The 24,028-nt window shown below is 54.6% G+C and overlaps 1 protein-coding gene across 5 annotated transcripts in view; it reads left to right on the plus strand.

Annotated features, from left to right (window-relative positions):
- The window catches only part of ZBTB7C (zinc finger and BTB domain containing 7C), a 346,189-nt gene extending 327,081 nt beyond the window's left edge, over positions 1-19,108 (plus strand). For 3 of the 5 annotated variants that reach the window (XM_054510304.2, XM_045886758.3, XM_064577636.1), the window contains 2 exons: positions 5,038-6,264; positions 16,138-19,108. In XM_054510304.2, the coding sequence (XP_054366279.1) occupies positions 5,054-6,264; positions 16,138-16,789 (1,863 nt within the window). In that variant the 5' untranslated portion in view covers positions 5,038-5,053 and the 3' untranslated portion in view covers positions 16,790-19,108. Of the gene's footprint in view, positions 1-4,665; positions 4,851-5,037; positions 6,265-16,137 lie in introns of all 5 variants that reach the window. The other 2 variants (XM_064577635.1, XM_054510305.2) reach the window with 1 other exon arrangement.
- The last annotated feature ends 4,920 nt before the right edge of the window (positions 19,109-24,028 follow it).

Here is a 24,028-nt window from a genome sequence, read left to right on the forward strand (position 1 = left end):
AGCCCTTGCTACCGGAAGGCAAGAATCATGGGGTGGGGGACATCTTTGTGTCTGCCCTTAGAGGCAGTGCCATTATATAGTGAACAACCTGCACAACAGTAATTTCGGCCCAGCTGCTGGGCCCCTGCCATAGACCTTCACCAACTGCGTGCCAGGACTGTGCTAAGCATCGTAATGACAGTCTGTCCTCAAGCGGCTTACAATCTAGCAGAAACACCGAGACACAGAAAATAAGTTACAGTACAAGGTAGAGTGAGATAAATGGCAGGAGTCATCCGGAGTTCAGGAGATCTAAAGGCTGGAGAGGCCTGGCATCTGAATTGAGAGACAGACAAAGGGTCATCTGAGTGGAGTCTTGAAGTGTGGGTGGGATGGGGCCTCCTGGAGAAGGAGGATGCTGGACGTGTGGGGTGCTGGGTGCTCTCCAGCCAGGAGCTCAGCATGAGCAAAGGCACGGAGGCTGAGAAGCAGGATTCATGTCAGGGGGTTAGAGGGAAGAGGATACAGAGCTAGGATGTGGAGCACATTTGAGATCAGTGCTGTGGGCAGTCAGCTCAGAAGTTACGATGGAAAAGCCTGATGGAGTCTCAGCTCCATTTCCTCCTCTCCCCTCTTCCCCCTCGCCTGGCAGAGCTTTGCCAGAACCACCCCCAAGGGGGCTGCTTGCACGGAGCAGAGGAGGCTGCCCGGGAACAAGTGGGTGAGTTCCAGGGCCCCCTCTGGGGTCTCAGAGCCACTCTGCCCATTCTGAGGAAAGCAGCATCCTGGAGCTTGCTTCGGAAGTCTTCCTGATGCTGCAGCTGCTGAGGCCGGCCAAGCCTTCATCCACCTGCTGCCCCTGCCTGCTTGGCCCTCCTGAGAAAGTAGGGCCAACCTCCCCTGCCGACCCAAATCCTTCCCACCCCTCCTGCACAGAGGCACCCCTCAGCATCTCTGAATTGTCCCTCGGGCAATAGCAGGGACTACTGGCCCTTCTTGGTGGCCTTTGTGGAGAGGTAAGAGGTAGATCATTTGTTGTTAAGAGCTTGGCCTGGGGAACCAGCCTTCGGACTCAGATCTTTATGCCTTAACTTAATGTCTCTGTGATTCTCCTTCTCCTCCTTTGTAAGATAGGGACGGTGATGATTATAGGAGCTAAATCCCAGTTGTTGTGAAGATGAGCAGGCCTGAGGGCAGATGATGGTCCTGATCCCTCATTTGGGAACCCCATTGTGTAGGGCAGGCACTTGGCCTGCGGAGAGAAGGTGCTGGCCGAGATTGGCCTGGCCCTATCCTCCCCAGGAGGCCTGAGTGTCTAAAGCAGGAAACTGGGGGCCAAGATGGTGGGGACCAGGGTCCTCGGGGCCCCCCTCACTGCACAGAAGGTCATGTTGCACCTGGCTGCAACAGAGCAGCCCGCCTGGGACCCACAGCAGGCATGGCAGCCGTGAAGGAGCCACCCAGCCTGGAGCCTCTCAGCTTGCCAGGCATCCTTAAGCCCTCCGCTTTCCCTCTGGCCCCCACATGACAGCAGGGAGGCCTGGCATGTCAGGGAAGGAAGGAGCCTCAGAATTCTCTCTGTGGCATAGACAGTTGAGGCCTGCAGCCTGGGGATGCCCTCCCTGGTCAGAGAGAAAGAGGGGGAGTCCTACACAGGACCTCAGGGGGACCCGAGCCTCCCAGAGAGATGTAGAAGTTCTTTCAGTAGACAAGAACCAAGTTAAATGAGGCCATTCAGAGCAGAATCCCAGACCTAGAGTGCCTTGGTGGGTCTGCCCACTTTGCACTTGCTGTTCCCACAGCCTGGAACACTGTTCCCTACATCATTCCATGACTGGATCCTTCTCACCATCCAGGCAAAGGACACTTCCTCAAGGAGGCCTTCCCTGACCACTCTGAGTAAAGTAGTCTCCCTCTCGCCACCACCTCACCCACTACTATAGATAGATGATAAATAACATTGGGGTGGAAGAAGATTTATTGATTGGTTTAGGTTGTTTCCTATCATTTGATTTTTTAACTTAAGCTTTTTATTTTTGATGTAATTTGTTGATTCACATGTAGTTTTAAGAAATAATCCAGATATCCCATGTCTATTTTACCTAGCTTTCTCCAATGGTAACATCTTTCAAGATCACAGTATGACATCAGCTATGATATTGACCAGTCTACATACAGGACATTCCCATCATCAGAAGGGTCCCTCATGTTGCCTTTTATAACCACGCCCACCTCCTTCCTGCCCCAGCCCTTCCTTAGCCACTAGCAACCCCTCCCATGCTCTCCATCTCTAATTATGCCGCCTCAAGAACGTTATGTAAATGGAATCATATAGGATGTAACCTATCGGTATTGGCTTTTTTCACTCTGGCTTATCCAGGGATTTTTATGCATCAGTAGCTCATTCCTTTTGATTGCTGACTAGTCCTCCCTGGTATGGATGCGCTGCAGCTTGGTGAACCATTCACCCATTGAAGGACATCTGCGTTCTTTCCAGTTACTGACTACTATGCACAAAGAGGCTGGGAACATTTGCATTGAGGTTGTGTGGACCTGAGTTTTTATTTCTCTGGGATAAATGCTCACGAGTCCTTGCTGGGTCATATGGTAGTTACATACTTAGTTTTTTAAGAAACCACCAAATTGTTTTCCAGGGAGGCTGTACCATTTTACATGCCCACCAGCAATGGCTGAGTGGTCCAGTTTCCCCACATCCTCGCCAGCATTTAGTGTTATCACTATTTTTATTTTAGCCATTCTGAGAGGTGTGTAGGGAGCTCTCATTCCTCTCTGGTGAATCTTGCTGTATCTTTATCACAGTTAATGTCTCTGTAAAGCTGGGTTAGAGTAGGGGCTTTCTTGGTCTACTCTCTGTGCATCCCCAGAAGTCAGGGCAGGGCCTGGCACAGGGAGAAACCCAGTGATGATTTAGGGAATGAATGCATGGCCTGTGGTGTCTCTGGCCCTTTTAAAGATGAGAAGGCGGGAAGACAGCAAGGCCTTCACTCTGGGAAACCTCCTGAGCCCCTCCCTGCAGTGGGATTGCTCAGGGAAGCCTTGGGCCCTCGGTGATGGGAGAGGATGGGAGGGGGAAGGAGCACCAGCACCCAGCACTCCCGCCAGGCTCCTGGTGCCTCCAGACCCCATTCAGCGCACATACTGTGTGCTCGGCATTCCTCACTCCTCCCCTCCCAACTGCATCTGCCTTCCCAGGGTAGAAACACCCAGAAGATAAATGTGTGGAGATCCCCAAAGCTCTTCTCATGGGGGCACGGGGTTTTCAGGTTTTGTTTTTGTTTTTATTTTCTCTCCACTGTAATCGCACCGGGGTATGGGCCTGGCTTTTGCTAGGATTTACACATGGGCCAAAATCAAGCTTTGCCCTAAGTAGAAGGGTCCTCCAGGCGATGGTATAAAAATTGAGGTGGTTTTTTGTCCAGGTTGAGCCTGATGACTTGGGCTATGAGTCTTGCTCCCTGCAGGGAGGTAATACCCAGTGTCCTCTGTCCTGCACTTTTCCCTCCTGGTGGCTCTCACTGGCCACACTTCCTTTTTTTTTTTTTTTTTTTAAGATTTTATTTATTTATTTGAGAGAGAGAGCACATGAGAGGGGGGAGGGTCAGAGGGAGAAGCAGACTCCCTGCCGAGCAGGGAGCCCGATGCGGGACTCGATCCCGGGACTCCAGGATCATGACCTGAGCCGAAGGCAGTCGCTTAACCAACTGAGCCACCCAGGCACCCCACACTTCCTTTTTTGTATATGGAATGCTAAGGGGTCTCAGAAGAGGCTTCTCCCTGCAGGGGATGCGTTTCCCTGAGAGTGACAGAATACAGACATGATACATTAATAATGTACTAGAATTTAATGCGGAATTTAAATGTGTATTTATACCTGAAACAGCTCACAGATATACATATATAAGAGGTCAGTATTTAAAAGAAAAAAAAGACCAAGATGGGCAAAAGAAGAGAAACTTCATCAACTAAGATGAAGCCAGAAGGAAGGTCCAGAAGGCAAAACAGAGGCCATAATGCCCCCATTCCCATCCTGAAAATGGGCCACAAAATCGGTTTTCAGATTCCTAGTGGCTGTGTCCATGCTCAGGCTGCCATAACAAAGCAGGAAAACCCAGGGGGGCTCCAACAACAGAGATCGATTTTCTCCTGGTTCTGGAGGCTGGAGGTCCAAGGTCAAGGTGTCTGTGGGTTTGGTTTCTTCTGAGGCCTCTCTCTCGACTTGTTTTCTCGCTGTGTCTTCATGGGGTGGTCCCTCCATGTGTGTCTGTGGTCTCCTCTCCTGCTACAAGGATACCAGTCAGACCAGGTGAGGGCTCACTCATATGACCTCGTTGTAACTTTAATCACCTCCTTAAAGGACTTACCTCCAAATACAGTCACATTCTGAGATACTGAGGGTTAAGACTTCAACATAAATGGTGAGGGGACGCACCCCAGCTCCGCTTCTAACAGGAGCCAATAGGATCAAGATGTTCATCCATTACCTGAGTCAGAGGTTTTGAGGGAAAAAAACCAGAGCATTTTCCCAGCAGGAGCCCTGAGAGGTGAGAGAACTGTCCCCCCGTAGCCCTTGACCCACGGATGTCGTGTGGGTAAGTGGTGGACGCCATCCCCATAGCACACAGAGAGGTTGAGGTTCACGTGGCTGTCCATTCTCGTGTTTCGCAGCTTCACGTTAATCAAGTGGAATTCAGTGAAAACGTGCTTTCGAGAAGCTTCCACAGCCTTGGCGGCATGGCATATACCAGCTGCCCAGTGAGAAGCCTAACTGCGAGAGCTTTCGGGGTCCCAGGAGAGAGCCCGCGCATTGGACAGTGAAAAGCCTGGCTGGCCAGCTGGGCTCTGAACTGCAGGTGGGGTTTGGCAAAGCCGAGAGGGAGGAGGGCCACCCTCCTGGTGGAGGGGGAGACCCTAAGCAAAGGCAGAGGTGCTGTGGCCAGCCCACCCACCAGCCTGGCTTCCCAGGGGGGACCCCAGCGCCTGGACTCCCCTCCCGGACGACGCCTCTAACCCCGGTCTCCTCTCCGTGTGTCCCTGCAGGGCTCTGGCTGAGACCATGGCCAATGGCATCGACGAGCTCATCGGCATTCCCTTCCCCAACCACAGCAGTGAGGTCCTGTGCAGCCTGAACGAGCAGAGGCATGACGGCCTGCTCTGCGACGTGCTCCTGGTGGTTCAGGAGCAGGAGTACCGTACCCACCGCTCCGTCCTGGCGGCCTGCAGCAAGTACTTCAAAAAGCTGTTCACGGCCGGCGCGCTAGCCAGCCAGCCGTACGTCTATGAGATCGACTTCGTCCAGCCCGAGGCCCTGGCAGCCATCCTGGACTTCGCCTACACCTCCACGCTCACCATCACCGCCTCCAACGTCAAGCACATCCTCAACGCCGCCAGGATGCTGGAGATCCAGTGCATCGTGAACGTGTGTCTGGAGATCATGGAGCCCAGTGGGGACGGCGGGGAGGAGGACGACAAGGAGGACGACGACGATGACGAGGAGGACGAGGACGAGGAGGATGAGGAGGACGAGGAGGAGGACGAGGAGGAGGACGAGGAGGACGACACGGAGGACTTTGCCGATCAAGAAAACTTGCCTGACCCCCAGGACATCGACTGCCACCAAAGCCCTTCCAAGACGGACCACCTCACAGAGAAGGCCTACTCGGACACACCCAGGGACTTCCCTGACTCCTTCCAGGCTGGCGGCCCCGGGCATCTGGGCGTGATCCGGGACTTCTCCATCGAATCTCTGCTGAGGGAGAATCTGTACCCCAAGGCCAACATCACTGACAGGAGACCCTCCTTATCTCCGTTCGCCCCTGACTTCTTCCCGCACCTCTGGCCAGGGGACTTCGGTGCCTTCGCCCAGCTGCCCGAGCAGCCCATGGACAGTGGGCCACTAGACCTGGTCATCAAGAACCGGAAGATTAAGGAGGAGGAGAAGGAGGAGCTGCCCCCACCCCCACCACCCCCCTTCCCTAGCGACTTCTTCAAGGACATGTTCCCCGACCTTCCTGGGGGGCCGTTGGGCCCCATCAAGGCGGAGAGTGACTACGGTGCCTATCTCAACTTCCTGAGTGCCACCCACCTGGGGGGCCTCTTCCCGCCCTGGCCGCTGGTGGAGGAGCGCAAGCTGAAACCCAAGGCCTCCCAGCAGTGCCCCATCTGCCACAAAGTCATCATGGGGGCCGGGAAGCTGCCTCGGCACATGAGGACCCACACCGGGGAGAAGCCATACATGTGCAATATCTGTGAGGTCCGCTTCACCAGGTGCGTATTACTGCCCTCAGGTGAGGGGCCTGAGCGGGTGGGGGGCGGAGGGGGGTCGGGAGGGTCAGAGCGGGGCACGGAGGGCTGGGATAGAGACAGGAGACCCTCCTTATCTCCGTTCACTCCGTTCGGCGGAGTCCCACCTGGATCCGAGACACATGTCAAGTGTATTTGCTAGAAGGCACACTAGGCTTTACCTGGTGCGGGGATTTCCAAACTCGTTTTAAGAGCTAAAATATTTTCTGAAATACAGTATGAGGTGGGAGGCCAAGATATAACACAGTTGAGAGCAGAGCTGTTCTGGGTAAGTCAGAAGTGAGGGGCCTCGGCTCCTTGATTGCTTGACCTCCCTCTCCCCTTCCCCAGGTGGAAGCTCCCCAATGGAGTGCCACCTCTTTATTTTGCTTGGCGCATGCTCGGCATGCCAGGAGCTGTCCTAGGCATACTGCAGAGACCGTCACCACAACCACGCCCTGGGAAGATGGGGAGGCTTCGTGGCCTCTGTTTGCAGATGATCAGTCCACTTCCCTGTGGCAAGTTGGCCACCTGTAAGCACATGGAGAGGAAAATGCCAGAGCTGGGACTTGTGTGACAGCAAAATCTGTGACCAGGAGACCACAGAGACCCTGTAGTCCTTTCAGTCCTCTCCCAGATCCCATCTAAAGGATAAGCCTCTCTTTATGTTCTCCCCGCTGACTCTCCATGTTAGGAAAAGGGTTAACTTTATGCGGTTATAGAATTTGAAATTTGCAATCAGGACATGACAAACCTTTCACCTTTCACAGACCCTGTGCCATTCAGCAAAGGTGTGTTACATACCTTCTCTACACTGCAACTTTTGGGTTCGAAATTGATTGGTGGGATGCTGGGGGCTCAGATGTGTTCCCTGCTTGATTTTGCTGGCCCTCGTTTTGGGAAAATATGGTCTGTTGGTGCTATGTGGCGGTCACTGGTGTGAGGCTGACCCTCCCAGCCACTTCGGCAGTGGAGAAACTTCTGGTGAGTGGCGTTGCCTCAGGGCTCGGTCATTTCTGTGGATCGGATGTGGACAGACCCTGGTGGACAGCTGCCCCGTGACCATGACTCACCAGACTAGGTCCTTTCCCCACACTGCCCCCGTCCCTGGCAAAGAACTCCCCTGGAGACCCACATTTGTGCCAAGGGTGCCGCTGTTACCCCAGATCCTCTTGGAGATTCCTCTTTGGGAACTGCTGGGGGCTCGTTGCTTTGATCTTCCTCAGGGGGCCTCAACTTTGGCCTTTGAGGAGAAAGTGACTTTTTTTTTTTTTTTGAGCCAAGTTGAATAATAGCAAATCAGGGACAGTAGTTTTCGGGGGGAAAATTAGATGAGTCTTATAAAGTAATGAGACCCACTCTCTTGGGTAGCTTCAAAACTCTATTTGAAGTTTCCAGCGAAGGGTATCAGCAATCTATTTAAGCGACAGCGGCATGGCGGACAGAGTCCTGCAAGCTCCTTTGGTGACTGTTTTGAAGGACGATACTGACTGTTTCCCAGGTGGCCTTGGGGTCCCCACACAGCTGCTTCTGAGAGGGAAACCCCAAACAGAATCTCTCCCAGATGCTTTGGGCTGACAGTACAGGCGAGTCTGCAGGGGCAGAGGGGCAGGGCCCCACGTACCCCAGGTGCACCCCCTGCTCCCCCACAGTGCTGACCTCAGGGCACTCTGCTCCTGTTATCGCCACACAGCAGCTGGACCCAAAGTTCCTGGGACTCACCTCCCCTGGGATATCCCTCACGAATGGCCCTGCCACTCTAATCACCCCCCCTTACCCCGCCGCCACCACCACCACCGCCTTCTCCTGAATTCACCTTAGCTCCACAGGCCAGGCTAGAACACCTGGATGACGTGTGACAAAAGCACGGAGATGGTATTGGGGAGATAAACTAGGGCACAATCCACATTCGAGTACCGTTCACCCATCTCCGGCCTGTGACTCCCAGCCCAGTCCCCTGGGAATGACTTCAAAGACAAGGACACCCTTCACAGGCCAGATCCAACAAAGCCAGGCCCCAAGTCAGCCAAAACACCCCCTTCCTGCCATCCGGGGTCCACATCCCCAATTTGCCATGCCTGTTCCCTTCACACAGGGCTGACTCCGGGACACCTCTCCCCTTCAGGGGCGCTTCGGCTCTGTGGCTTCGGGGGATGCACATCTCAGCATGCCACACAGCAAGCCTGCCCAGCACCCCAAGTCCCTTCCCTCTCTGGCCCTCCCCTCTGGGCCTTTCCCACACACACAGCCTTCTGCGCAGGCCACGCCAGTCTGTGGCCCTGCCTTCCCTAGGGAAAGTGTTAAACTTGGTCAGTCACTGCAGACAGACTTCTTGCCCTCCTGACACGAGAACATTCTCTGAGGAGGCCTCCTGGTTCGGGTCAGGAGGCTGGGTTGTATAGGAGGGCTGCATTCCAGAACCCTCCCTCCCAGCACATTCCTGATGATCACTTAGGGGGCCACTGTGCCTGCAGCCTCACCAGCCCTCCCAGCCAGATCAGCCGTGGGGCGGTTCCGGCTGTGCGTCTGCCCTGCCCTCCCTCGGGTCCACTTCTGCTCTTCTCTGGGCCCCCTGAAGCAGCCCCGTTCCCGCCTCCGTCAGCACCTCCCCTCACCCAGCTCCCACTGGACTTGGACCCTGCTGAGAAAGATCGGAGTTGCTCTTGGGGCCCCCCTTCCCAGAACAGAGGCACCCCAGAGTGGGGGGAGCTTGGACATTTTCCTGGTCTCCTCACACAAGGGACCCTGGGGACTTGATTTCGTACCATGGGCTGTGCCTGACCGCCCTCCCTGTCCCATTCTTCGCTAGAGCCGGCTCCATGCTTCCCTCCTGCCCCCTCCCGGAGCTGCCCTGCAAGGCTTCTTCTCTGTCCCCTGGCCTGCAGCTTCTCCCTGTAGTCAAGTCCTCTAGCAGCCCCTCCACGGGGACCTTCTTGGTGGCTGACTTCCTGCACCACCTCCCACAACACCTTCCCTCCCTCCCCAGATGGAGGCACTTCAGCAGCCCCTTGAAGCCGTTGCTGCCTCTTTGGCCCAGAATTCCCAGCCTCCCTTGCAAGGCCAAGCTGCTCCTGGGCACCTGGCCCGCCAGGGTCTGAGGGAGCCTGGACCGGCCGCCCTCGACTCCTCCTCTTCGACACTATTTTCCCTCTCTTTCCTTAAACACGGCTGAGCTCCGCTCTCTGGTCAGGCCTCCTTTCCCTTCCCCTTGATGCTGACCCCACCTCCCATCACCCCAAGGGATGGTGGAGCGGCCCACCCTCCTCCTGCAAAGTGGCCCTTTGGCCCAGGCTCCTCAGATGCCAACTCCCAGAATGTCCACGCCTCATGGGAACATCATTCCTGACGGCTTCAGCAGCAGCAGTGGTGGAAGGATCGGGCATCCCTCCCACACAGCCCATTCTGCCCCTAAAGCTCTCATTCTATGGTTCTCCAAGAAGAGAGGGGAAGGCCTCCCCCACCATGGTGTTGTCTCTTCCTTGGCGTCAGACCCTCACCTCGGAGACGGCGCTCCATTTCAACCAGCCCTGGGGACCGTTGTCTTTCCACTGATTGTTCCAGATATGAGACTCCCCTGGAGCCCCAGGCAGGGCCTCAGAGGCCTCAACCAGACTATGTTCCTTTTGTCCCACGCTGTCCTACAATCACTTGGAGTCCTTCTGCCTGTGCCTCTCACCCTGAGCATCACTCTCTGGCCAGCTGTGACCTCACCAGGCTCCACCGGGCCTCCTGCCACCGTTCCATAAAGGCCGCAGGGCTTCGCTTCCGACACCTGCCGCCGGCATGAGCCCCATGCTGGTTCCTCCACACGCCCGCAGTGGTCTGCTCTCCAGACCAGGCCAGGAGCCTGGGTGCTGCCTTTTTCCAGTATTTTCCTTTTAGCCCTCCCACTCCTGGCAGCCCTGGGGACCTTATTAAGATAATGCAATGACATTAGCAGTGGCACCAGGAAGAGGGTTTGTCTCAGACAGTCAGGTTACCAAGAAGTGTGGGCGGATGGTGCTGGGGAAGCATATCGGGACTGGGAGCCCTCGTGGAGGCTGGGGACGCCAGGCGAGACCCCGCGGCCCTTTCCTTCACTCGGCAGAACGAGCTCAGAAGGACTGGCACAGCTTTCCCATGACAACGAGCTCTCTGGGCTGGAAGGGGGAATGCAGATCAAGGCTTGGGTGCACGTGGTCTGGGCTGGTCCCCAGGGCAGGGTCAAGGAAGGGGCTGGCAGACAAGGGGGTCAGGGCGAGCCAGAGCACACTGGAGTTGGAGCCCGGGGCTTCTGAGAACTGATCCTGCACCAGCAGGTCATGGGTCAGCCGGCAAAGCCACCATGAGCCCCACGGCACGCTCCGTGTGGTGTACCAACCACGCAGAATACAAAAGCGTCCGACAGGTTCTCATCAAAGCAGGTCGAGTAGCTTCGGTGCCGCGGACTGAGCGAGGGTGCCCGGGACCCGCTAAGTGCTGCTGAATGGGGGTGGGGGGGATGGGGGCTCCGTTTCTCAGCGGGCTCTGGCGCCTTGGAAAGAGCACTGGAGTGGTAATCAGGAACCCCAGGTTCAGGGCCTGGTTCTGCCTCTAACGGGAGATGTGACCTTGGCCTCCCCCCGCCCCGCCCCCCCGCCCCGAGCCTCAGGTTCCCATGTGTAATGTGTGGGGCTTGGAGCAGGTGTTTCCTATGGTTGCTCCCAAGCCCATAACTCCATCCATACATTGCCCAATATCAGGGAAGCTACGGACACAGTACTGCAGCCTCTCTATCCCCATTTCCTCATGACGAGGATGGCAACACCAACTCCATGGGCTTCGGTGAGATAGGGCGTAACTGCCTGGTGCACAGCCAGCACCCGACCCCTGCTAATGATTCATACTGAGAGCCTTGGTTCCTTATCTGCAGCAGCTGGGGCCAGTGCTCCCTGCCCGTGGGTGGGCTCCCCTGCAACATCGTGCTGCCCAGGCTTCTGACGAGACAGGGCTGCAGGGGCTGGGGACAAGGCGGTGGCTCTGCAGGGATGCGGGGCAGCTAAGGGGAACAGCATGTGTGATGGCCCCTGCCCTGGAAATGACATGCACGGAAAACAGAGCCGCAAAGGCGGCCTCTGAGCAGTGTTTCCATCCGCTGAGAGTGCCCATGTGGTTGAGCAGGGGCCACAGACAGTGCAGACGGAAAGGCTTGGCTCCCAGAGCTCACGTCCTGCCAGGGGGGCGGGGACAGTGCCGACACCACGGGGCAGGAGAAGCTGAGGCTGACACATTCTTTTCTGTTGCTCCCTCCTTGCCCCTCCAGTGACCTAGCCTGAGGGGCAGTATTCAGGTCCCAGGGGCTCCAGAAGGTGAGGGCCAAGGACAAGACCTGGGTGGACAGGGAGAGGTTTGTAGAGGCTTGCCCTTGAATGTGACCTTGAAGGGTGGGGGTGGTGAGTTGGGAGTGGGAGACATTTCAGGCAGTGCAGTTTGCCAAAGTAAACTGAGAAAGCGGTGCAGGGAGGAGGGGGCCCCGAAAGAGGGTTCACGGCAGGGGAGGAAGGAGCACGCACGCTGACATCTGGGTTTGGACCTCTGGTGGGACCCCAGAGATGGCACACCGGTGTCCAAACACAAGATCTGCACAGAAATGGAAGGAGCAGGGTTTACCAAGCATCCATTTCATAATATGGCAGGCTCTGCACTGGAGGGAGGGATGGCTGGAAGTCCAGCTCACGCCACCGGGTGTTCAAAGACACAGAGGTGACCAGAGCATGGCCCACTAGGGGAACAGCATATCCGTGTGGTGTGTGGGGGCAGTACTCCGGGGAGGGGGGCGAGCAAGTAGACCGGTGATCTTTTTTTCCCAGCTCTATTGAGATATAACTGACTTACAACATAGAAGGTTAAGGTCTACAATGTTACGATACCACAGTAACGTGGTGGTGCGCACATTGACATATCCATCACCTCAGATGGTTACATTTTGTGTGTGTGTGGCAAGAACACTTCAGATCTACTCTCCTAGCAGCTTTCGAGTATACAATTATTGCAGTATTGTTAACTATAGTCACCGGGGTTCCCCCGAACTTACTCATTTAGTAACTGGAAGGGTTAGCTTGTAAGGGCCTTGCAAGCCATGCCAAGGAGTAAGTTAGCACATTGGCCATCAGACAGGGGCAGCCTCAGGAGATTTTTAGTGGGACCACCAGACCTCCAGTCCCAAATGGAAGTGACCAAGAGCTCAGCTCCTGAAATTCAAGCTAGAACACTTTCCAACTAAACTTATGCCCCTACACAAACAAATCAGATTCGTGAGGAAGCGGGTGTAGAAGAGCCATAATATATGAAGCCAACTAGCTAGAAGGAGATTCAGTATAAGCCCATTCCCCAGATGCAAACACTCACAGAACACCAGAGGTCAAAATGGTGCGGCCCAGCCCCCCGTTTTAGAGGTCAGGAAACTGAGGCCCAGGGCACTTAAGGGCCTAGTCCAGTTCTTGCAGCGTGCCTGGCCTTGGGCCTGGCTCTCCCAATGCACCTGCACATTATATCCACATGCACAGGTCGTCACAGGAATGAGGAGGAGGTGTGACCTTAGAAAGCCATTCCCTCTCTGTCTTTGCCTTCCTTATCTTGAGAGTTAAGGGGTTGAATGAAATCAGTATTTTCAAAGTCCCAGCAAATAATGCAGGTGACCCAGCCCACTGACTCAGACTGTGAATCAGAACATATTAATGTGATCCTGGTAGACTAGATGATCTCTAAATTTTATCATGGGCTTTGCAGCTCTACTAAGCCTCCCCACTGCTCCCACAAAACAAAAGTCACCATTTGGGACAGCGGGCTCCTGCCCAGGGCTGAGCTCCTCCCACACATGCCCCAGTCTTCTGGCCCCAGAGGCAGAAAGCTGGCTACAAATGCTCTGATTGTTCTGGTCTGCACTTCCTGCCCTGATAGGCCGCGGGCTGGGAGTCCCCTGTTTGAAAATCTACCTTTCTCAACCTCAGAATAGCTTGCAAAGAAATCATACCCCAGCAGGCTCCCCAGGCCTCCTTGCCCCTCATGGCTGGATACGTTTGGGAAAGCTGCTTGACTTCACTGAGCCTCAGCTCATCCTCTAAGTGAGGAAATTATTCTAGGTACATTGAATCTAGTTCATACGAACCCAGATTCTCTCATCAGTCCTAGATAATAGGAACTGATGTGTGGCCCTTGATTCATTTCTGCACAGAGAGGTTTAGTACCTTGCTTAAGGTCACACAGCAAGTTAGTGGTGGGTCCACAGCTGCAGCAGGGACTCCCAGACCCCTAATGGCGGCCCCATCCCTACATCACAACTTGCCTCTGCATAACAACCTTCCAGGGTCATTGAAATGGTGTATTCATCTGCCCATAGCAGGTGCTCAATAAAAAGAAGTGATAGTCACCTTCTCAGCACTTCTTACACACTTCAGTTAAGTGCTGTTAAAATGTGCCTTATTTTGGATGCTCTAATGAAAAGCTTGGGAGAAGTGATAGATATTTATAGTAGGCCCTGAATATCTGAAGATTTACCATTTGCATTGTCCATTATTTGAGGGTGACCCTCAACATCAATACTATTAATTTTGTACAACAGTGACTTTGAAAAATATCCACCTTACCAGGTCATGGAAGGATTAAATGAGGTAATATACTTAACGGCCCAGTGCGGACTCTGCACCGAACCCTCCACCAGGCCCTGGGGAGGACACAAGTCCTACAGCCAATGACCAGCTAGCTCCCGCACTTCCCTGAGAGCCTTGGTGAATGGGTGGAATCCCAAGACTTATCCCTCACGACTAAATTGGCCTTTAGCTCTTGAGGTATAAATGGTACCATGCACCCCACTCCTAAAATGGTGAAGAACGAGGCCTGAATTCTAGGCTCAGCTCTGCCATTACTCCTCTGGGTGACCTTGGTGAGTTTCCCTCCCGGGACCCCAGTTTTCCCTCCAGCAAAGGTGGTTCTTCAGGTGGTGCTTGGACTAGCAGCAGCAGCAGTTGCAACTTGTTAAGAATGCAAATTCTCTGCCCCCCCCCCCCCCCGCAACCTCCCAAATCAGAATCTCTGGGAGTGGGGCCCAGAGTGCTGCTTCATCAAGCCCTGAGGGCCCTTCTTATGCAGGGTCAAGTTTGAGACCCACTAGCCCAGATGCTCGCTAAGACGGCTTCCTGTTCAAACCCCCAGTCGGCCGGATGAAATGTGGGTTATAGATACCATAAGGGCAGCATGCTGGCTGGGGAAGGGAACGTGGGATGTCACAGCAGGGTGCTACGCAGCCTGGGCGCAGCAGGTGGGTTGTGGGAGGGGAAGGGACAGGGAGTGGGGACGAGAGGAGGGTCTGGTGTGTGGAGACATCTGCCAGCTTCAGACAGCAGCATTCACCTCCTTCTCCCTGCCTGTCCCGCTTCCCACCCCCATCTCTATCTCCCAGGTGCCCTTGTGCCTTCCTGCTGGGAGCACAGGTGGAAGGGGTGGCTCTGTCCTCCCTGGTCCTCCTCCCCTGGTCCCTGCCAGTGTACAGGAGAATGTCCTTTTCTCTCCTGCCCCACCCCTGGGGAACCAGTCCAAAAATGAGAGCCAGTGAGACCTCTAGCGGCCGGGAGACAGCAGGAGACCGGGACCTGCTCCTGCGGTCCTGGGGTTATATTGAGCATGGTTTAAATCTGGCCGTTTTAGGGCGGATGCCTGGGCTCCTCATCTGCTCCGACCTCAAACCCGAGCCAAAAATTACAGGCAGATGCTCCACCCGAGCCACACCTGCGGGGAGGATGTAGGAGGACACAGAGCTTGTTGGCCTGCCAGGCCTGGCTGGGGAAGGCTACAGAAGGACCGTGAGACGAGTTCTTACAGCCCACCTGACTGCACTTCAGCCAGGCTGGAAGGCTCCGTTAGCCGGCTTGTGCAGCACTCAGTCTTTAGAAAGACAACCCTGTGATGTCAGTTTTCTTTTCAAGATCACCAGGAGGTGTACTGAATCTATTTGACACAAACCCAGATTCTCCATCAGCCCTGGGTAATAGGAACTAATGTCTAATGCTAAATTCAGCTCAGTGCAGAGATGTTAAGTAACTTGCCCACCGTCATTCAGCATGTTAGTGGTGGGTCTGCAGCTGGAGCAGGGGCTCCCGAACCCCAATGGGAGCCCCACCTTTACACCATACCTTCCCTCTGAATAATAGCACTTAAATCCTGAAAAGCTTTGCCCTAGATTAGGCTACATTCTTGTCGCACCTGGCTCTTTTGTAAACCCTGGGATTCTCTGCAGACAAAGAGGAGAGCCCACAGCTTGGGATAAGAAACCACAGTGCAGGAGACTTGAACAAGGTGTGCCCGGCTTCCGTAGCCTCCCAGATTAGTGCTGAGGACAGAGAGCTCAACAGCCCAAGGGCCAGGATGGCACCTGGGCCTCTGGGCAAAAGCGCAGGACCAATAGGAGGGAGAACTGTTGCTTGGAGACAGTGGGCACGAAATTAAGGTGCGACCCAGTATCAGAGGTTGTCACACCATGCAGGGGCAAAGGACAGACTGCTGACTTGTGGGGAGAAGTGTCCCCAGGGAGCCCATTTTCCAGTCTGAGACAAGCCTCTGATAGAGAGGTGCTTCATGATTCTGAGCGAATGAGTAAACCGAGTTTCAGGAGTGAAGGAAGCCTTTCCAGACACTGCTCCTTCTCCAGCCCTCTAATCCACGTGAGTAGCCCCACCTGTTTGGAGCGAGGCAGGGGGTGCAAGGAAATCCCAGCGTGGGTCCCCTTTCTGGACTTGGACACCACAGCCGCAGCCAGCTCTAGCAGGTTCCGGAGTAAGGGGGAAGAGGCTTAGGGGTGGCTGCTGGCGTTCAGTAAGGGGACTGACTCCAGGCTCTGCATTGCAGGCAGGACAAACTGAAGATCCACATGCGGAAGCACACGGGGGAGCGGCCCTACCTGTGCATCCACTGCAACGCCAAGTTCGTGCACAACTACGACCTCAAGAACCACATGCGCATCCACACGGGCGTGCGGCCCTACCAGTGCGAGTTCTGCTACAAGAGTTTCACGCGCTCCGACCACCTGCACCGCCACATCAAGCGCCAGAGCTGCCGCATGGCCCGGCCCCGGCGCGGCCGCAAGCCCGCCGCCTGGAGGGCCGCCAGCCTGCTCTTCGGGCCCGGCGGCCCGGCGCCCGAGAAGGCGGCCTTCGTGATGCCGCCCGCGCTGGGCGAGGTGGGCGGCCACCTGGGCGGGGCGGCCGTGTGCCTCCCGGGCCCCAGCCCCGCCAAGCACTTCCTGGCGGCGCCCAAGGGCGCGCTGAGCCTGCAGGAGCTCGAGCGGCAGTTCGAGGAGACGCAGATGAAGCTGTTTGGGCGCGCGCAGCTGGAGGCCGAGAGGAACGCGGGGGGCCTGTTGGCCTTCGCGCTGGCCGAGAACGTGGCGGCCGCGCGGCCCTACTTCCCGCTGCCCGACCCGTGGGCCGCCGGCCTGGCGGGCCTCCCGGGGCTCGCCGGCCTCAACCACGTGGCCTCCATGTCTGAAGCCAACAACTAGGCTGGTCCTCGTCAACCCCAGTCAGGCGGCCCTGTCCCCTCTCCCACCAGGCCTCCCCTGCCCCACCCAGTGGGTCTGAACTTGTTCTTTGAAACACAAAAGAAACATGAAAAAATATTATCAGCAACGGTGGTATTTCCCAGGCCTCCTATGGCCTCCTGCCTCCCTTTTGCAGGTGTCTGAGATGGACATCTCCTCCCAAAGGGCCTGGAGCCCGGGGCCTGGCCTCCACCTGTCTGTCGCTCTGGCTGTCACACAGAAACTCACAGGGGCCTGTGCCACAGAGGAGGCCACACCCTGGGTGCCCAGGAGCACTTTGGAGCTGTGTGGGGCTAGATGGAGGAAGGGAGCTTGGCCAGAGGCACACCGGATGGAGCAGGGCTGAGGCCTACCCATAGGGCTTGGGGCAGGCATCCTCACCTAGCTGCAGCCCTATGGCAGAGTCTCTACTGACCCGTCTCTGCTGGGTCATTTTTCTAGTCTCCAGCCATCCTGGGATCCTTCTGGGAAATGCCCTATTGGGAGGGAGGGCTCCTGGAATCCGGGCCCATTTTTCCCTCCCTGTGCTGTAAACTCGGACAGGTCAGTCCTCTCTACCCTGCTACAAAGGGGGGCTGCTAATTTAGTTTCCCCTCCCAAACCCACCCACACACATACACACATCTACACACCTGTCCCTCCACAAAGAATTCTTGAGAAGGTGGGAGCTTTGCACTCCTAAAGTCCTATTGAAAACATGTCTTACCGGATTTGGTTTAATCACGTCCCCCTCTATGTTAGCACAGGTGAGAAATGTGGCCAAACTAGACAGGGGTGACAGAGAAGAGCTGAGGTGTGGCTTGTCCACAGGCAGCTTTGGGGAACTCCAGGTACTCCCCACCTCTCTAGGCAAGCAGGCCACTGTGTCAGGGCCCTGGGGATGACTCTTTAAGCATTTACCCCACCTCCACACACCTCCTCCAGGGCTGTACAAAGTCTCTTGGGACCCCTGGGGCCAATACAGAAGGGATGGGAACCACCTCTTAACACCTGATGACTGCCCCCCTCTACCCTGATTCCTGGAAACAGACAAAACACCTGGTTACCCAGGGTTGATGTTTGTTGTGGGTTTCTAGGGGCTTTGGTATCTCTGGGGATTGCCCCCTTTACTGTATTTGAGCACCCTCAACCTCCCCCCTCATCCCTTGGGGAGGAAGCTGGGGTGTTTGACTTCCCTTGGTGGTGGGAAACAGAATCTTGGCTCCATTATGGGTTTGAAGGGCTCTGGGAGTTAGGGCGGCACGCACACTCTCCCTGGTTCCTGAGTTTGTAGCAAGTTCTGAGAAGGAAGACCGCTTTGCTGGCCCAGCGCCTTCCTGTTCTTCTCTCCCCTTTCCTGCCCCTGTCCCCCTTCTCTTGCTGAGTTGGCCTTTGTTTCTCAGCAGCCCCGACAGTGGGAGGGTTCATCTGCATGGATTACCCAGGGCCTGTGTCCCCAATCCAGGAGCTGTGGACACGAGACTTCGGCTCTTCTTATCGCCTTGGCTTCTGCCTGAGCAAACACAAAAAACAAAAAGGCCAGAGAAGACCACAGACTCTGTCCCCCTCGCAGCTTCCCAGAAGAGAACCCTGACTCCTCACTCCCCCAAATGCCATTCCAATCAGAGGGAACTGCTTCTGACACCCTTTTGTCTTCAGATGCCATCTTCCTGGGCAGCCGCCTCTTAGATTCCCAGCTCCGTTTCTGACACTCGCTTCTGGGACCCATCCACCGACATCCCCATGCTTCCCCCCCATCAGCCAAGGGATTGGGGCTGACCCAAACTTTAGAAGAAAACAAGGAAAAATGAACAAATTGGAATCCAGTGGTGTTGGGGCTTTTGTTTTTATTTTGTAAAGGTAATGACTTCTTATAAACTCAGTTTTTCAGACGACTCGTTACTTCTTTTTGTTTTCTCTCGGCTGCAGTTTGGAGTCATACATTGTAAAATATCCAAAGATCTTGAGTACTGTATGTTGGAGAAGAACCTGACGCAAATGGGTTGTGGGGGGCAGGGGTGCTTGTGTTTTGTTTCTTTTCTTTGTTTTTCTTTTTTTTCCTTTTCTTTTTTTCCTTTGGTGTCTCAATTTCCCTGTCTGTGGGAAAACTTTGGAATTTTTTCCTATTTATAACTTTTTTTTTAATGTGAATTCTTTATGTAAAATGACACAACAGAGTTTGCCTTAGTGATTCAAAGGACAATCTTCCATAACTTTGGTCGCACGCCGCACCCCGCCGAGAAAAACGCTCAGCTAATTTTCTGGCCTATTTATTAAACAGTATGAATTGACTTGATTAAATTATTGAGAGTTGCACTTCTGTGAGAGGTGACCAGCAACAAGTCAATGGCTAGGTGTTCACCGCAAAAAGGATTTGACGAGCCGGTGTCACGGGCTTACGATAATGTCCAAGACATCCTTGCAAAAAACACAAACCTTTGACCCCTACACTTGAAGGCCAGTGTGGCGAGGAGCTATGCTTATTCAGTTTCCTGGTTCAGGCTGACTTCCTCGTTCCAGTGCTCCTTTCAGGTGTCAGGGGTGGTTCCCGGGGTGGGGACGCCAGAGCTGAACTCCTCAGCGTGTCCTGCCTCTCAGATGCGTGAGGCACCGTGCGATCACAAGCTTGGGGACATCCGCGAGCCTGAGTGCAAACTTGTGCGTGTGCGCATGCGCGCGCGCGCGCGCCTCTGCGCGCCCGTGCGCATGCGCAGGCGCAGCCTGTGGCGTGTGAGCCCCCGGAAGTCGCGGGCTTGCTGACCCCTTTAGCACCGCCAGGCCGCTGAGTTCCCCACCGTGGCGTCCACGGCGGCCTCCCTGTGCACTTGGCTTCTCTCGTTTCCTGGCAATGGAGCCCGACTTCTCTTCCCTTCTCACCACAGCCTCTTTCCCAGGGAACACGAGATCCTCAAAGAGGTAAGCATGGCCGTTGAACGGGGTCAACTTTGCTCAGAACCCAGAGCGCGGACTTTCTGAGTAAAGAGCCCAGAGCCCCTTTCCTGCTTGCAATCCCCTTTCTTGCCATGGTCAGCATTCTTTTTTTCTTTTTTTTTTTTAAGATTTTATTTATTGGGGCGCCTGGGTGGCTCAGTCGTTAAGCGTCTGCCTTCGGCTCAGGTCATGATCCCAGGGTCCTGGGATCCAGCCCCGCATCGGGCTCCCTGCTCGGCGGGAAGCCTGCTTCTCCCTCTCCCACTCCCCCTGCTTGTGTTCCCTCTCTCGCTGTGTCTCTCTCTCTGTGTCAAATAAATAAACAAAATCTTAAAAAAAAAAAAAAAGATTTTATTTATTTATTTGTCAGTGAGAGAGAGAGAGCACAAGCAGGGGGAGCGGCAGGCAGAGGGAGAAGCAGGCTTCCCGCAGAGCAGGGAGCCCGATGCCGGGCTCGATCCCAGGACCCTGGGATCATGACCTGAGCCGAAGGCAGACGCTTAGCGGACTGAGCCACCCAGGTGTCCCATGGTCAGCATCCTTGTAAACCAAATGCAGCATTTCTCCGTACAGAGGAAAGAACAAATGTGGGTTTCCAGACTCCTCTGCACAGTGTGTCCTCAGGCTAATCCCTTCCCTACTCTGGTCCTCACGTTGCTCACCTCTAATACCAAAGGGGTGTAAGTACACCAGAGCATCTCCAAGTTTTCCACCCAAACGCCTTTCAGCAGCGGGGGTCAGTCACTTGAGGAATGGGGACTGAACTCTAAAAAAATTGCCTGAAGCTCCCTTCTCATAGTGTAAAATTCTTCAGTTGCGGGTTGTGGCTTCGAAATTCGTGCATCTACATTCTATCACGTAATATATATGCATTTGTCTTAATATAAAAATATCATTTTGAACTACTTACCAGTTACATTACTTGTCTTCCCTCCCCCACCCCCAGAATCTTCTAGTAAAGTCAGAACGTTCCCCAGCTACCCTGTAGCTTTGAGAGGCCCAAGCTCATGGCTGAGGGCTTTGGGGGTCAGCACAGCCCAGTGCAAGAAATATGAGGCCAGGTACTCATCAAGATTTCACTCAGCTCAGGTATCCTGGGCTCACTGGGTCCTCAGTCTGGGAGTCTATGTCCACTGAAGGCTGTAGGTAAACAGGGAGGAGAGGTAGGGAATGGGTCCAATACGCCTTGACCCCTGCGGGCTCCTAAACCCATGTGAGTAAAATCTCCGCTAGTCCTGGCCAGGTGGATATTCCGTGGAGCCCTGCCAGGTGTGGCCCGCTCCCTCCGGCCCCCAGGTGCTAAGGGAGTTGGGGTGCTGACAGCAAAGGAACCTCCAGCACGGGGCGGGGGAGCAGGGGGGAGGGAAATGTGGGGGAATGAGGCCATTGAGGACAGAGAGCCAAGTGCATCTTAATCTGGAGAGGAAGTCTTAAGGGATACATGAGAACGGACCTTGGAACTTCTAAAGCTCCGTCAGGTAGAGGGAGGATTTTACCAAAAGTCTGGCCAACTCAAACCAATAGGAGAGAGATTCCAGGAGGTAGCTGGATGTCTGAGCAAAGGAAGGTAGCTTCTAACATCTACAGTTGTCCCAAAGAGGAGTGAGGTCCCTTGTGAGGCAGTGAGCTCTCGGGTAGTAGAAGGGTTCAACACAGCCTTTCAGGAATGCCAGAGACCAGAGTCCTATACAGAAGGAGGTCTGTCCCTTGGGTCCTCTCCATCTGATTTGTGGAAGGGTGAATATATATCCTCGTGTGACTGTGGAAGGAGGACTATGCCAGGGAGAGGGGGTGACAAGTGAAAAAGATGAGCTGGGACAAGTTCACAAAACCCAGCTTGGTGGCCCAGGGCCGCCTGCCCTCCCCCCACCCCCAGCCCTTGTCCTGTGACCTACAGCAACTTTGGGCCAGAGAAACGGGACTCTGTGTCAAAGAAGCCCTGACTTATTTTGAGACCCTGATTATGTGACAGAAGAGTATCGAACCAACACGAATTGAGACTATCTCTCACCTTAGGCCTTTCTCTGCCCCCAGGACCTGCCCTTACAGAACAAAGGTCTCCACTTGAGGGGCTGCAGAGGCCCAGGCCACGTCCTGGCAGACCTCTTCCCAGACCCCATTCCTCTTGTCCTGGGAAGGAGGAATCTCTTGTCACCTCTTCCTCCCTGAGGGCCTCCCGAGCTTACTGCGGAGTGGACAGGCGGGCATTTCCAGAAACAGGCACAGCTGTGTGTTCCCCCTGTGTGCACTTTCCCTTCTGAAAGCCACATGAAGTTAGGGCTTCATAAGGGAAAGAGAAAGAACAGGGCCTCATGGCCACAGGCTCCCTCATTAGAAAAGTCAGGAGGTCCTATAGGAGGGAAAATGCCACCTGTATGCAGAGGGTCAGAGACCCCTCCAGGGACCTGGGACAAATTCTGGAATCGAAGATGTTTACATCCAGTGGCCTCCTCCCCAACACCCCAAACCCTGTGTCGCCCTCCCCCCTTCTCCTGGTGCCCCTTCCTACCCCAGTTGCCCTTCAGGATGTGGCCACTCTGTCTTCTCTTGCCTCCCCTCTGTTTACACCCTGATGGGAGCCGCCAAGGGTGAACATGACTCACAGGCTCCCTCTCCCGGCCTCTGCAGACCCCTGCTCCTCGTTCAGGGTGGAAAGGGTTAGGGTTAGGGCCAGAGCAAAGCCAAACCAGGCTTCAGGCAGCCAACACGGGTGGCTGATTGGAACGGACAGCCTGGAAATCACGCCAGGGGGCTGTTACCAGTCTGTCTGGACCTCCCACCCCCCCACCTCTCCCCTACCCTGCTGAGGGGTGCAGGAGTAGAGGGGGATGCTGGAAGCCAGCAAATAGCCTCTTTCCCTCCTTTCAGCTTTGAAGCACTGAGAACTGAGTCAAACATGCATTTCCAGCAATTGATGGGGAGAAGATTCCCTGGGGAGGCTTTGCTCATTTTTCCCTCCTTACCACATCCTGGGCAGGGGCTTTATGACCTTGAGGAACAGAGCCTACGTGGTCTAAACCAAAAACTCTGGCCCCGAAATGGACTGACAAATAAGGACAAAACATCTCAAATCTGGACAATCCTGGAAAGCCTGGAAACTGATCACTTGATCTGCAGCCAGACATGCACCCGCGCGTGCGTACACACGCACACACGTACACACACAGACTCATCAGACAAATGATACACAGGCTGATGTCATCCCTCCTTGTAACAATAGGAGACACGGCAGCACGTGGACAAGACCCAGCAAGGCCGCTTTCCCCACAAGCCTCCCTGCTGGAATATTTATAATGCACTCTCATCTTTATCCTTGTGATTCCTCTGTTTAACCATGAACTTTGACCCTGACAATAAATGAAAAATAATAAACAAAGAGGTTTCTGGAAGAAGGAAGGAAGATAGAGTGAATCAGACCCTTTCCCGTGTTCCTCTAAAAATTAATACATTAAGTGCAAACCCTCTGAGTAACGTGAAGTGCTTTTTGTTTTCTCAGAGGACTCTTACATCAATTGGTCAACGGGGTTTTAACCCTAGGAGGCACATATCCTTATCCCTATCTGTATCAGTTGAGATAATTAGTCAAACACCAGAACCCATATCCAGGCAGATTAAGTAGAAAAGGCATTTATTAAAGGAAATAAGTCTTTTGCAGAATCTCCACCAGGGCCCAAGAGTCAGGCTTGCCTAGTCGCCAAGATCAGTTGTGCAGGTTGCGTACTGCACAACACCGCCGCTTTTGAAGAGGCACTATTCAGACCCTAGACAGATCTGTATATTTGTTGTAAGAGACACTAGATTTGTATATCATAGTCATTTTCCAGCAGATGGCAGTAAAGTGTACAGAAGGGGTGCCCCTGTCAAATTTGCACCAAGTCCATGGCCTGGAGGCCAGGAAGCCAGGAACAACTCCAAGCCACCCTGTGCCACGTTGCTCCCACAGAGGTCTCTGCTAGGCAGAGACCCCACGGCTCCCCCTACTGATGCCAGGCCCAAGACACTGGAGCTCCCCCCTGTGGCCCACTCTCCACCACCATCTTCCCAGAAAAAACGGACCCCACACATCTGGGCTTCCTCACCTTGCTCTGACATCTGGTGCTGGTGCATCCGACAGCTAGAGCTCACGGCCCGCGCCTCAGCCTCATTGCAGGCCGCCACCGAAAGTCAGCCTCTGGCTTCCACCTTGACAAGGAGGGATTCGTGATGCGAATTCTCAAACAGAAAAAGAGTCCCAATAATGTGGGGTGGCCTCAGAAGAGATCATTTATCCAAGCAGTATTCTGCAGATGA

This window comes from Mirounga angustirostris, unplaced genomic scaffold (genome assembly GCF_029215605.1).
Source record: "Mirounga angustirostris isolate CCGP_5_RB_7025 unplaced genomic scaffold, mMirAng1.0.hap1 SCAF_14, whole genome shotgun sequence".
Taxonomy (NCBI): Eukaryota; Metazoa; Chordata; class Mammalia; order Carnivora; family Phocidae; genus Mirounga; species Mirounga angustirostris.